Raw genomic sequence first — 14,251 nt, 5'->3', positions numbered from 1 at the left:
GTAACATAAGGCTGAGCTCTCTTGATATACAACAGCGTACCGTGCCATAGTACTCGTGTCTTATAGGTCATGTGACACATAATGCTTCCATTGCAAAGTTCTGAAATACGATTTTATCAGCAGACAGTCACTACAGCGCCCTGCAGCCATAAAAACTATAATATTTGTGTTTTTTCACCCAAAATTTGATGGGTTTTCATGAGATATATATATTTTTTTATTCACATGGTCAAGATAGGCCTGACAGAGAGAAGATACTCATCTAAATCCCGCCTTGAAATGCGAACAAACTGATGTGGAATTCTGCTATTAGGAAAATAAGCTTTCGCACAGCGTCTCCCTTTCAAGGTAACATGTTTACGCCTGCTGATGTGCTCTCGTGCACCACTAAAGCCTCCGATCAACGCTGACCTGAAAAACATGCGGGATTGTCCTACAAGTGTGTTGCGCCACATCAAGACAGCGCGGTTAGTTGCTCAGGGCCTGCACACGGAACAAATCTGGTGTTTTGAAGTGTAAAAAAGGAGTACGTTTTTTCACATTAGATAAAAAAAAAATACTAGCATTTTTTAAGAATTTGTTAAAAAAAGAAGCATTTTTCACATTTGCTACAAAAACAAGCATTTTTCATATTTGTTTTTTATTGTATTTTTTTTTAAATCACATTTGCTCAAAACAACCCCCCCCCCAGCATTTCCATGTCTGGAGATCTGCTTCAACACCTTCAACACCTCAACAACCTGTCTGAGGTTCCCCTGAGTGAGAGCGTGACGAAGAGGACGGCGAGGGCTGCGGTCTCGATCAAGCGTCTCGGCCGGACGGCGCAGCTGCGAGCGCTTGTGTCCATTAACACCTTGTGGCTGGAGCGTGAAAGCGGCGGCTCGCCTTCTTCCCGCCTCGGCTGGAGGAGCGGCGGCCCTCTCGCAGCATCATCTCAATTTACCGCGGTGCAACCGGATCTCCCAACAAAGCGTTGAGCGGAGGAGGACACGTCCGAGTGTGGAGAATGCAAGGAAAGCTGCAGGTTTTTTTAAGCGATGTAGCATGTGTAGGGGCAGGCGGCGGCGGCGGCGGCGGCGGCGGCGATGGCTTTAGCAGCGGACGCCTTTTTGTAGACGGGCGGGAGGGAAAATAATTATGGTGGAATAACAGTTTACCGCCTGGCAGAGACGTGGAGACCATGAAAGAATACAGGGGTTTCACGACGTGGGAATAAAATGGAAAAATCTTCCATCAAAGCGACGCACTGAGTCTGTGTGTGTGTGTGTGTCCATGTGCCTGTGTGTGTATTCTACCTTGTCCAAGTCTTGTCCAGCTGCCCGGAGACCCTGGAATGTTTATGGGTTTGTTTTCAAGCGCTCGTACGTACGTTTGTGTTCACTCATTGACTCTCTTCTGCTCTCGTCCAACTGCAGAAGCCACCAACCCACCCAACCTTCCCGTCTGAACAGCCAAACCCCAATTAGGCTCAGCAGGGGAATAACTGAGTGCTGTTTTGTCAATTCATTAACGTGCCAAACGCGGGTAATTAGTTCTCCGAACAAAGCCAAAGTCGGGTCCAGTCGCCGGGCGAAGACCTCTCTGTCATCGATGCGTAAAACTGCTCCGTCGCTGAACGTCGTGGGACTCAGGAGCCAAACTGATGGCTGATAAAAGGAGGGATGCAAAGACAAAACCGCTCAGAAAGGCAACAGCTAAAGTTGCCAGAACTTCCACCGGCACGGTTTCTGGTCTCTGACCTCACTGAGGGACTTCTCTGGATGCAGAGTGTCGCCCCGACTGTTATATTTCAGGTTTCAGAGCAGGTGCCTGGACGAGCTCTGAACAAGCTCAAAGCAGCGGCTCTGTCACGTGCGGTCTGACAAACTGGCCCGCTGGGGCCGCGTTTGGACGAGTGAAATGCGAGCGCGGCCTTTTTCTCTGCTCCCTGCCACATGTCGGAGGGTGAATCAACCCTTGTTTTTTCCCCTTCACGGCTCCGCTGCAGCCCAGTGGGTGAACACGGCCAATTGATTTTGGATGTCTACGCACGACAAAAAAAAACAACCCAAAATCCCATGGCTGAAATTAGTCCTTGAAAGTTGAAGTGGCCACTCAGCCACCACCAGCAGCCAGCAGCGCCGCTGCCACCGACCCGCTGGCAAGACAAAAAAAAAACACAGACTTTGCACTACCTGGTGCTCCTGCCATCATGTCGGTCCATCGGAGTGTATGGAGTGTGTGTGTGTGTGTGTGTGTGTGTGTGTGTGTGTGTGTGTGTGTGTGTGCACCTGTGTGTATATGTTTTGGGCCGAGTTACGCCTGGCTGTTCCAGCCACCTGTTCAGGGCATCGTAGGGGCAACACCCGGTTAATTAGCTGCTCATTAGAGCCAAGGAAGTGTGCGGTGTTGGCAAACACACACACACACACACACACGCGCACACACACACACACGCGCACACACACACCAGAGACGCTTCGTCATGAGGTAGTGAGGTCGTGTTCCAAAAATGTCAAGGATGAAGACGCAGAGGATTCTAAAACTCAATAACGATACTAATAATGACCCAGCAGCCTTAAACAGACGTCCATGATGTTTTTTCACCGCTACTCCTCCTTCATCATCCGCTGATTGTTTGTTTTTTAGGGTTAATTGGTTAAAATCACGTACTGAGGAATGTAAAATTTGTCAGTGAGCAAACATATCACACTGTCAGTGATTAAATGTGCAGCTCAGTACACAAGGGCTAGTCAGCAGATGCTACTGCCAGCATGCTAGCCTTCGCTGAAGAACATTTTGTTGGCGGCTGAAGTTTTGAGGTCTGTGGAAGAATGCGACACTGGAATCCCTTTTAAAAAAAAGAACAACTTTGTGGCCTGTAATATTAAGTATTTTTAGCAAATAATTCCAAAGAGTTTGAATAGTCCACGACGAGGACTGAAGGACACGACAGCCACACTGCAGTGCGGACACGTCCCTGACTTTTGGTCTTCAACGGTCACGTCTCAGCTCTTCCTCTCCAGCCACTTGTCTCTGCGGTTAGCCTCATGCCGCGGCCTTAAGAGCCGGCTCTTGGGAGCCCTTTTGAACAGAGGGCCTCCTTAATTCCTCTTCCACTCCTCCCCAAATCCTCCCTTCCTCCCCCTCCCGCCCTCTCCCTCCCGCTGCCATGAGACCAGCTCTCAGATCGTCTCACCGGTCGCATCTCTTACACTTTTGTCTCGTGTCCCTTCTCCAAACCCCCCCGTTTCCCTCCGTCCGTCCCGCCCCTCCATCTTTCCCCCCTCGCTCTCTGGATGGCATCAGCCAGGGAAGGATTTTAACAAGATTAGGCTGGAGGCTTGCCAGGTGGGGGTCGGGGGTGTTGGGTGTGGGGTGGAGGTGGGGGTTGTGTGCCTGGGGAGACTTGAGTCCTCTGCTCTGTTCCTTCTCTCTGGTCCACTTCACTTCCACCACATCCAAACATTGTTATCTCTGTCCCGCGTTTGCCTTCACTTTGTCTGTCTCGGTTGCTCGGTTCCATTTATTTTTCCACAAGCAATATCCCCGGAGTCATGATCACAGGGGCCAGACTGTTGTGCAACCGCTCTATCATGGCCAAGCAAGGTAAAGTGAGGCTCACTATGCCGTGACTTCTGCCGCACACAACCGCGACCTCCACTCCCCCCGGCCCCCAAACTCCTCCGGTCAGTGACGGCCAATGAGCCGCCTGCACTGGTTTAGAAATAGAAAGTGGCAGATGGACCCAACTGTGTGGATCCACCGCTGTGGCCAGAGACGAGGGTAAAAATGGCGAGGGCCACGGCAGAAGGTCAGTCTCTGACCGATGGTGACACAGAAACTGCTGAAGAAAATCTAGGAAGATGTTAATAATGAGAGTATTACAGGTTCAATCCTCTTCTTTTCCTTTGGTCGCAACAGGAAATGTAATTTAACCTCTACATTCTTGTCTCTCAAAACTGACCTAGGCTGTGTCTCAATTCAGGGTCTGCATCCTTCGAAGGAAGCATCCTCCGTCTGAAGGAAGCGTTCTCCGAAGGACCCGGCTGAGGACGGACCAAAACCTGCCTCCCCATAACTACATGGGACGGTTTAGCCTTCGGCGTGTTTCCTGCTTGCATCACCCCCGTTCCCTCCTGCTGGTCAACCCCGAAAGTGACGTTTACATAGCATCAAGCTAACCACTGGTTCACTATCCAACCATGTCGTTGGAAGTTCAGATAAATAAAAACTCTACGTTAAAAATGGAATATTTTATGTGAAATTTGAACTAAATGTATATGTCGTGTCTTTGCCAGTAGATGCCGCTAATTTCAGCTGACTTCTCAGGATCCCAGAATGCTTTGCAACAGCACGCAAAGCATTCTGGGATACAGAAGGACGCGAAGGATAGTAGTGATGTATCCTTCGAATCGGCTAAAAGTAGGGCGCATTTCGAGTACTTGGTATTTGGAGCGTCCTTCGGATTTTCGGGATTTGGTACAAGCCTTCGCGCAGTGCTATGACGCAACTTCCTTTCAAATGCATGCTTCGAAGGATGCAGACCCTGAATTGAGAAACAGCCCTAGTCTATATGCAACCTTCTTTTGACCTGATCTCCATCCTGTCAGCAAACACGCCAAAAATCTGGGAAAAATCCATCCTTTCCTCATTTTGGCTTGCACCACCCATTGGAAGTTCTGGCTAACAGCCATTTGTGATGTCATGGAGGGCGCCAACACCTCTCCCCAACGCCACCAGCCAAGTGTAAGCTCTTCCCTTCTGTTATCGTCTGCTTTTAAACCAAAGGTGCAATGAAGTAGCAGTATTAGCGGAAAGCTGAAACTCATGGAAGACTGGAAACAGAGGGCTAAATATGCTGCTTGCTGGAGATTGTATTTCTGGAGAAGTCTGTTTTTAACTGAACATCCTCAGTCTGCTCTACTGTTGCTTGTAATATGAGACCTTCAAGGCAGGAAGCAACACACAGGTGTGTTTGGAACCTTAAGACAATCTTATTTATCTCTGTAAGAGTTTTTAGTGTCCGTGCAAAGCTGTTGGAGGGCAAGACACAAGGTGACCCCCTCCTGCCTCCGCTGGACAAACAGCACGTCATTGTGGCTCAAGCTTTGTTTTTCGTCCACAGAACCCGTTGAAGCCGAGGCCAAAACACACCACCTTGTGTGGCTCGACCCATCGCCACGGCTCCTGCAACTTCTAAATGCGAACCGCCCGCGCTACTCAGAACAATTCCCCCCTTATTTTCAAACACCGTCCGTCCCCGCAGCTTTCGGCTTGATTTCATTCCCTCGGCTCACTCTGAATTTTTCCCTCATCACAACATCAGCTCCTGCATCGACGGCAGCTGATTAGTTAGACAGCTTGCATTCCCCACATCGAGACCAGGGAGTGAGGGGTGCGGGGGGGGGGGGGGGGGGGGGGGGAGTACCGCAGCGCGCTGGTGCCTGGAGATCGCCATGCCGTCGCTGTAAACAAACACATATATTTTTCTCTTAACAGCCCCTGAATCTCTTTTTCTCCCCAGCAACACCGGCTCACCGCCAGAGACCGCGTATTTTCTCAGGCCCGTAGCAGCATTAGGAGTGAGGCAAACTGTTAGCAAAAACACAGGAACGTGTGTCTATGTGGGGAGGGGGGACTCAAGAGAAGAAGGAAGCGAAAGAAGAAAAAGAAAATCTGATTTCAGCCCCCCCAAAAAAAAAAGACAAGAGAGGCTGCAGGCGGGAAAATGTCAAGGAAACGTCGGCCTTTGACGAGAGACAGTTGAAGAAGGAGAGGGAGGTGGAGGGGGACACCTTGGGAGGTTATTGCTAACATCTGTGGTGGTGCTGGTGTTGGGGGGAAGAAGGGGGTGAGGGAGGTCGATGTGGACACACTGCAGTGCCACCGGTTTGTTTTAGCACCGGGTAAAAATCGCGCTGGACTCCGTCGCATGTGGCACTGGCACGTGCACTGAGGCAAAGCCGTGCACTCGCAGATCTGGAGGGTTTTTTAGTTTGTTTTTTTTCTACTGACGGCGTCACCCGACACTCTGTCGGCCTTGATGGGAGGCTTCTTCTGCTGTGAAAATAATCTGTACCTCCGTGGGCTTTTGGCCGCAGACCAAAGTTGCGACGGCGACGGAGGGAATAAAAGGCAAAGAGCGAAGCTGAAACACCAGGCAATAAATAAAAAGGATCAGCCAGAGGAAGTCAGTCTTGCCTAATGCAGCCCTTAGCGTAAATACACACATACACTCACACACACACACACACACACTGCTGGAAAAAACAAAACAAAGAATGAACTCACGCTGCATGTTGGTCGGCCTTGCTGTCAAGTCACTGCTGCGTCTCACGCTAACTAACCGGCCCAGAGGCAAAGTTTCATAGGGCTGTTGATTTTAAAGCAACATTCCTGACCTGAGCAATTATTGGAACACAGCCGTGTTTTTTTTTCTTCTTTTCCTTTCTTTTCATTCTTCTGTTGGTTTGACATTGCTTCCTAGATTCCTGACTGCCAGCTCTCTCTCTCTCTCTCTCTCTCTCTCTCTCTCTCTCACACACACACGCGTGTCTGCGTCGCTGTGTAAGTAATTGATGCGTCGCTTCCGTCGTAGCCCCCAGTGACGAGGCGCTCAGAGGTGGCTAGGTGTTTTTTTTTCTTTTCTCCAAGTCAATTAGCGAAAGTAGGAACATGGCACATGGACGTGGTAATAACACGGCGGCTCTGGCTTTTCTCATCCTCACCTCCACCCCCACCCCCTCAACTCCTTAGCCCACTGGGTTTGGTGTCTACTTAAGATTCGTATCGTGTTGCCCTCTAGAGAGAGACGACGAAACTTCAGCTATGAAGGAAACCAAGAAGCTGCTGTGTTGTGAAGAATCGCTGTGGAAGTTTAAGTCTCCCATATTCTATCCATCCCAGGGCCGTAAGTCTTCATGCAGATTCTAGTGCAGCAGCAAAATAAATAAATAAAAAAAATATAAAAAAAAAAAAACCTGCATATAGCCCTCTGTTTGCAGCCTCCTGCTAAAATTGATGCTTTTGTTGTCACGAACCTACAAGAGTTATCAGCAACTGGCCTGTCGCGATGCTACAAGGAGCCAGATGCAGTTAGTATAATTTAGCACATATCTATTAAAAAAGTGTTGCAAGTAAACTGCATAAAGGACCAACTTCCCTCAGTTGTGGGGAGTTGGTTGACAGGACAAAGATTCTACAGAAAGTGAGCTTTGCACAATATGGGACATGAGAGAGACGCATCATGTTGCCCTCTAGAGACAGACAACCAGACTTCAACTGGCTGAGGAGGACAACTTTGAACCACTGTGCAGCAAAGAATCATGGGAATGTAAATTCTAAGGGAGTTTAATTTAGCTTCAGCCTGCATTGAAAAACTTTGTGTATCCAGAGAGAAAGTAGACAGAAGCTGCTCCTTCGTACAAATAAGAAGCCGGGCATGCAGTTCTAATAAAATCAATCAATTAAAAAATGATGCCACAAAAAGTCTTGTGACCTGCACATGTTGAAGGAATGTCCAGCCAACACTGGAACTGTCTGGGAAAATCTGCACCGCGGCTGGAAGACGGTGGGCGTGACCTCTGCTTGCCTTCGCAGGGTGGTGGTGCGGAGGAGAGGGACGGAGGGCTGGTTTGAAATTCTAATCGCCATCAAAAGGCCATCTGCCAGTTGTCGGTGAGCGGCACGATGAGAGGGGAAGAGAGAAAAATTAAATTGTACTTCTGTGGTCTTCAGAGTTTCCACAGCTCCAAACACATCTAAGGGATTTTTTTTTTTTTACTTTTCTGAGAGTGTGTTCCTGGCCGGCGTCGTCCTCTGACACACATACTCAAAAACACTCACACACACACACACACACACACACGCACACACACACACACACGCGCGCGCACACACACACACACACACACACACACACACACACACACACACACACACACACACCTCAGCTGGATCACCGTTCTTTCCCTGAGAAACCCATCTGTCAAATTCCCTCTAATTCCAGCTAATAGTTTCCAAAAAAACAGGAGACTGAACCCACCAGAAACCACAAACTAGCCCCTCCCCCCAAAAAAGAAAAAGGTTCTCTTCCGACGAAGGTTTTACAAGTCCAATGCAAGTCTGTTCCGTTTCTCTTTTCCGCCCTGAAAAAAAAAAAAAAAGACTAAAAAAATGTAAATTCGAAACGCGGTGGCTCACACATTAACACAGCAGACATGACCTAATGACGGCTATTATGTAACGACTAGCATATTATTTTAAGAGGTAGTAACTAACCGGTGGGAATTTCCCTCAGGTGATGACATGGACGGATGTCTAATGAGGGTCTACGGAGAACATTCGCTGGGCTAATTGGTCACATTTCCAGCTAAACTTCCTCTTCTTGTTAAGAAAAACTGAATAATGTGTCGCTCATTAAAGCTGCGGCATTAACATGTGGAACAGCTGAAACACTTTTGCTCTAACTCAGATGGATTTAGATGAGTTAGTTACTCCCATCCCATGGCTCTTCTCCACTGCTGGAGACTGGAATTTCTTTTGGAGATGAATAAAGTATGTATGTATGTATGTATGCATGTATGTATGTATGTATGTATGTATGTATCTAGGCTGCTTTGAAGCGTGCATCCAACAAACAATGCACGTTGACTTTGTAACCAACCGAGACACGACTGCCAGATCCCAGCGTTTCCACAACAGCAGATGAGATCTTCTTTTCCGACGAATGGAGTTGAAAAAATACACATAAACAGTCTGACATTTTCCAAGGGAAGAGAAAAACTGACGCTGAATAAAGGAAATTGAATCAAAGCTGCTGTGGCGAAAACATTGTACTACTGTGACTCCAACTGCTGCTCCAACTGCAGCTCATCTCCATGTCTGGTGAATTTTGCCCAAACAGGGACTCAGCTGGCCTTCACTTGACCTCCGAGACTAATGAATATATACATATATAAGGCTGGACCAGAGTGGGCCGCCAACACTCGGGATGGATGATGTTTGGTCTCGCGCTTGTGGCGTCCCAGAGCTGTGCTGCTGGCTTCCTGCAAATCCGCTTCACGGCGATCTCAGAGGTGGATGTTGACGTCAGACGAGCGACTGCTGTGCCTGGCGCTGACGGCTGGCGGCGGACTGGAAGGTTCCCCCAGCTGCATAAATTATCATCCACTGGGCTCAAGAGGCCTCTTGGTCTCTGGCAGACCATCCCGGCCATGATGCACTGCCTGCTTGCCGCTGTTTTTTTTTTTTTTTTCAGGTGAATGCGTGGTGTTAACATTGCCGGCAGAAGGACGGCCGTACTCCATTACCACCGGCCACCAGGCAGCTTTCATCCATCTGTTTCCTTGCGTCGCCTCCGATAAATCACAGCTTTTTCCATCAGGTTTCCTCCTCAGTGCAAACACCAGCGCTCCTTCACGAGGCCGCCGCTCTGGTACGACTAAGAGAGGGAGTCACCGGGTGCCGAGTTGGCAGGTGAACATTTAGTTGAGTCAAATGGAGGAGCCAAAACCCTGCGGCTAGAAGCGAGCTTGTTCAGATTTAAAAGGCTGACGGCCTGTAAACCCCCCGCCTCGCCCAAAAAAGAAACCTCGCTTGAAATGGACCAACCTCAGAGGTGGAGGTTGAATGCGCCAGGATCAAGCGGCAGCCGCCGCGTTTCTCCGGTTCCTGACAGATGGGAAGGAGGAGAGTGGAGCTGTTATTGATTCTGGTCCTACATCTGCTCATTTTGAATTCCTAATCAAACATGAGCCGGTTCCCCGTCCACTTAACCTCTTGGCCACTCCCGCCTCTCACTCTTGCACTTTCTATCGCGGTTCCTCCTGGGTTGTTGCAGTCCATCCCAGGCAAGCCCTGCCTTCACCCTGGACACGTTACCAGTTCATTGGCAGGCCACAGAGAGAACAGGAACCATCCACACTCTCACTCGCACTCACGTCTACTGGTGGTGCAGAAAACCCTGGACTCGAAACCTGTGACCTTCCTGCTGCAAAGCACAGCGCAGCAACACCAACACGCCGCCAAAACCACCAACCACTACCCAAACAGTCAAGTAAGAACAAATTAAGAAGAAACTGTTGACTTGGTATTCCAAAGATTTGGGTCCAATAAGTCTTGCCTCTTCAAAGAAGAAGAAGTACTTCTGGACAAACACGGATCTGGACCGAATGATTGGAGATGGTTTGTGGCCTCTCGGGTCATTTTTTTCATAATTTGTGTCTTATTTGCACATTTTTAATCCATTTTTGATGTTGTTACTACAGGAGAGACATGAGGTCTACATCATCTGTTCACCACTGACAATAGATGATGCCTTTGTGTGCTCTGTTCCGCGAAATCAAAGTGTTCTGTGTGGAACAACAAGGAGCAACAAGAATTCTGAATTTTCTCTCCTGGAAATTTTTCACACACACAAATAAAATCACATGTTGTTGTGACAGTGGTGTTTCAGCTAATCAGCTGCTGCCGTTTGTTTGGAACCAGTGGGTCAGTCAGTTTAACAAAAACTTTGAACGCACACCGGAGGGCACGTTTAAAAGCTGTTGCGCTTCTCTGAGGAGATTTAAAATTCTCTATATAAAAAAGGTTCTTCCGGAATAAGCTGTTAAGAAAGGTTTTTGGAAGGCATAACCAGGGAGGTGTTGAGGGGGGCACATCTGGGCTCCGACTTGCTGGCTTGCCCCGGACGTGTGATCAGGTGGGGTGTGCAGCTTGAAATGGTTCTCAGACTGCCCCTGTATCAACAGCGGGGTGATGTCATTGGCATTTTGGCCCGGGCCTCCGCACTCTTTAGTCCAGAAATCACGGACAGAGGGGACACGTACCATCGCGCCAATGAGAGAGCTGCTAGCGGGAAGTGGGTGTAACATTTCCGAAACGGTTGCGGGATGTTTAAAAGAGGGCGTGTGCAAAAAAAAAGGAAAAAGGGAGGAAGAAGAAAAAAAAAATCATACGCCGGGAGATTTGCAGGATATTGTCGTGGAAGGTGTCAAGGCGAGAGGAGCAGCCAGAGAGGGGAGGAGCTGGCCAGGAGTGAAGGCTGAGAGGAGGCAGGAGGCACTGAATGGAGTGGAGGTTTGAGGAGGCTGGAGGTGCTGGAGGTAGTGGAGGTTGGAGGAGGCTGGAGGAAGCTGGAGGTGCTGGAGGAGGCTGGAGGTGTTGGAGGGAGTGGAGGTTGTAGGAGGCTGGAGGTGCTGGAGGGAGGAGTGGAGGTTGGAGGAGGCTGGAGGTGCTGGAGGAGGCTGGAGGTGCTGGAGGGAGGAGTGGAGGTTGGAGGAGGTTGGAGGTGCTAGAGGGAGTGGAGGTTGGAGGAGGCTGGAGGTGCTAGAGGGAGCGGAGGCTGGAGGAGGCTGGAGGTGCTAGAGGGAGTGGAGGTTGGAGGAGGCTGGAGGTGCTGGAGGGAGGAGTGGAGGTTAGAGGAGGGTGGAGGCTGGTCCTGCCGTGTTGCTCCTGGTCCCATTTAAAAACTAAAGATCTGGCGCTGTTCGCTGCTAAACCTGATCCCGGGCCAGCGCACCAGGCAATTATAACGCTGCTAGAAAAATACACAGACTTTTCAAAGTTCCGCTGCTGGCTTCTTTTTCTCCCCCGACCCTCTGCTTGGGCGTAATTTTATTTCATTATGGCCAAAGGTTAACGCGAGGACGGCGGTTTGCTAATATGGATTTGTTTCCACATGAAAACTGATTTTTTACGACTAGAAAAACTGAGCAAATTTGAGTTCCACCTGTATCGTCTATTTTCTCTCCCACACACACATGCGTGCACACACACACACACACACACACACACACACACACACACACACACCAGGCAATTTGCCACCAAGAAAATGTCAACTTCCTGCTGGCAACACACAAGCTTAGCGTGAAACCAAACGTGAGCGTTGAATATTACCTGTTGTTGTCTAATCCCATGCGAGGGTAATCCAGTTACATCGAGAGAATTGCCGGAGAAATTGATCTAATTTTGCTTGGCACGCGGCTGGAACGTGTCTGGATGACTTTCACAGAAACGCGTCCTGCCAAAGTAGCAATCTCAGAGGACTTTACTGGAACGGCACGCCGCCGGTGACTCAGCCCGTTTGTCGTCCGATGTTTATAGTGGAGGAGCGCGAGGCCGCTGTGCCGGTCAGCTTCCTGAAAGCACGACTCCCACAGTAAACAGAAGGGGGCTGATGGGAAATGCAAAGTCATGGGCCGAGCTTATGACAGGAAGAACTCCTCACCTGGACAAACACAAACCCATTCATTCTGGAAACAGTTTTCTGGGACAGTCAGCCACAGGTCACACCCTTTATGCAATCACGGTCAAACCTGTCTTTTCCGTTACGAGTTTGTTATTCAACAAGAAACGTGGAAGTGCAACAGTTCTTTTTCCACCTTATTTTTTCCATGTCTTTTTAAAACACGTTTTTTTTTTTATCGTGGTCACTTAACTTCTACTTCCTTGTCTAGAGGCTGTGTTTTTTTTTAGATTTTGTTGTGATAGCCAATGAACTCTGATGAAGACTGCAAAAAGTAAAACAACTAAACAAAACCCACAACAGAAATCTGCCTTTACACAAGAAATTCAAAACAAAAAGATTTGCAGTTCCAAAGGCGAAATGAACCTTTGGGGCGATTCAACTAAAAAACCGACCTCTGACTGCTCTCGGTAGCTGCTCTGATTTCTTCCCAGACGGAGAGACAAAGACTATGTTCTACACACTTGAACATACTCTGAAATCACAAGGCTCACAGACAGACAGACAGAGAAACGGACAGACAGATAGATGGACAGATAGCCGACAGAGAGGCAGATGGAGAGACAGACAGACAGACGGTCGCACGGAAAGACAGAGGGGACAAACTTACGCAGACACTCGTTGGCCTCGCGGGCGTTGGCCCTCTGCCACGGCCGGTCGTAGTGGAAGGGCTTGCAGCGGTCGCACTCGGGCCCCTCCGTGTTGTGCTTGCAGTCGCACACCAGCTTCCCCTCCTTGTCCTTCAGGCAGCGCGAGCCGTGCCCGTTGCACTTGCACCTGCCGCCCACCTGGAAGTCGCCCACCGCGTAGAAGTACGCCGGCAGGTTGGAGGTGACGGCGGCGGGGTCGGGGTCGTTGTTGGGCCCGGGCGCCGCCAGCTCCCGCGGCAGCTGAGGCCGGCTGAAGACCACGCGGATGTCGGTGACCGTCACCCAATCCTGCAGCACGGGGCTGTTGTCGAAGTCCTTGCCGGACGGCCGGCCGTCCAGCGTGCTGAAGGCGATGAGACCGCCGGAGAGCGGGTGCAGGTCAGTGTGGCCGTCGGAGCACAGTGCCTCCTGCTCGTTCTGCTTGGTGATGGCCGCCCTGTTGGGCCGGTTGTACACCCGGCGGCACTGCGAGGAGTAGAACTGGTAGGGCACCCAGCTCTTGCCGTAGTCCATGCTCTTGTAGATGGCCAGCGACTCGGGCCGCGGCGAGCAGAACTGCAGGCTGACGTAGGTGATCTCGAACTTCTTGCCCAACGACAGCGTCAGCGTGACGTTGTGCGGCGAGGCGTTCAGGTTCTCTGACTGCCAGCACGTCAGGTTGTGGGCCGAGTTGAGGTCGGTGAGGTAGGAGGGCGGCCGGGCGCGGCGCGGGTCGGCGGCGTCGCAGATCTGGCAGGTGCGCACCGACGGCCGCTCGTCGCCCCGCTCCACCACGCTGCAGGAGCGGGAGGGCGGCCGGCCGCACACGCTGGAAACCGACACCTCCTTCCCGAAGGCGGCGTTGATGAACTCCGGGATGCAGCGGCGGGCGGCGCCTGCGTCGTCATAGCAGGGATCCGGGGGGTTCTGCTGCCCGGCGAAGGGGTTGGCGGCGCTGTGGGCGAAGGCGGAGCTGGCTAGGAGGCAGAGGCCCAGCAGGCACCTCCAGGCTTCCCTCATCCTGCTCGCAGGGCGTCAACGTCCGGCTCTGCTAGCGTGTGGAGGGGCCAAGAGTCCGGACATGTACGTGAAAATGTGTGTTGTGTGTCCTCGCAGGGTCCCCCCCCGCCGCCGGTGTGCGACTTTTACACCTCGAAGTCTATAAATGTTGCACAACCCTCCTCTTCAGGCTGACCAGAGCCCGTCCGTCCGTCTGGCTGCAGGAGAGAGAAACACACAGGAGGGTCAGCGACGCCCACAAGCTTGACCATAATTGGACAAAGACATAAAGGGTGACGCTGATTTCATTCCGAGCTATTAAAAGCAACCCTGCGTATCTTCGGTGCTTCATCCACGTCCAGTGCTTGGTCCTCGAAAGCAACACTCCACT

General features: G+C 50.6%; 1 protein-coding gene across 2 annotated transcripts in view; it reads right to left on the bottom strand.

The window, feature by feature from the left end:
- ntn2 (netrin 2) overlaps nt 1-14,251 on the bottom strand; it is a 50,757-nt gene that overhangs the window by 21,056 nt on the left and 15,450 nt on the right. For both annotated transcript variants that reach the window (XM_076034426.1, XM_076034425.1), the window contains exon 2: nt 12,843-14,078. In XM_076034426.1, the coding sequence (XP_075890541.1) occupies nt 12,843-13,881 (1,039 nt within the window). In that variant the 5' untranslated portion in view covers nt 13,882-14,078. The remainder of the gene's footprint in view (nt 1-12,842; nt 14,079-14,251) is intronic.

The sequence above is a fragment of the Nelusetta ayraudi genome, unplaced genomic scaffold (assembly GCF_046127955.1).
Source record: "Nelusetta ayraudi isolate G7.1 ecotype Tasmania unplaced genomic scaffold, CSIRO-AGI_Nayr_v1 ptg000042l, whole genome shotgun sequence".
Taxonomy (NCBI): domain Eukaryota; kingdom Metazoa; phylum Chordata; class Actinopteri; order Tetraodontiformes; family Monacanthidae; genus Nelusetta; species Nelusetta ayraudi.
Note: the sequence above shows the minus strand (reverse complement) of the source record. Positions and strands in the feature narration are given on the sequence as shown.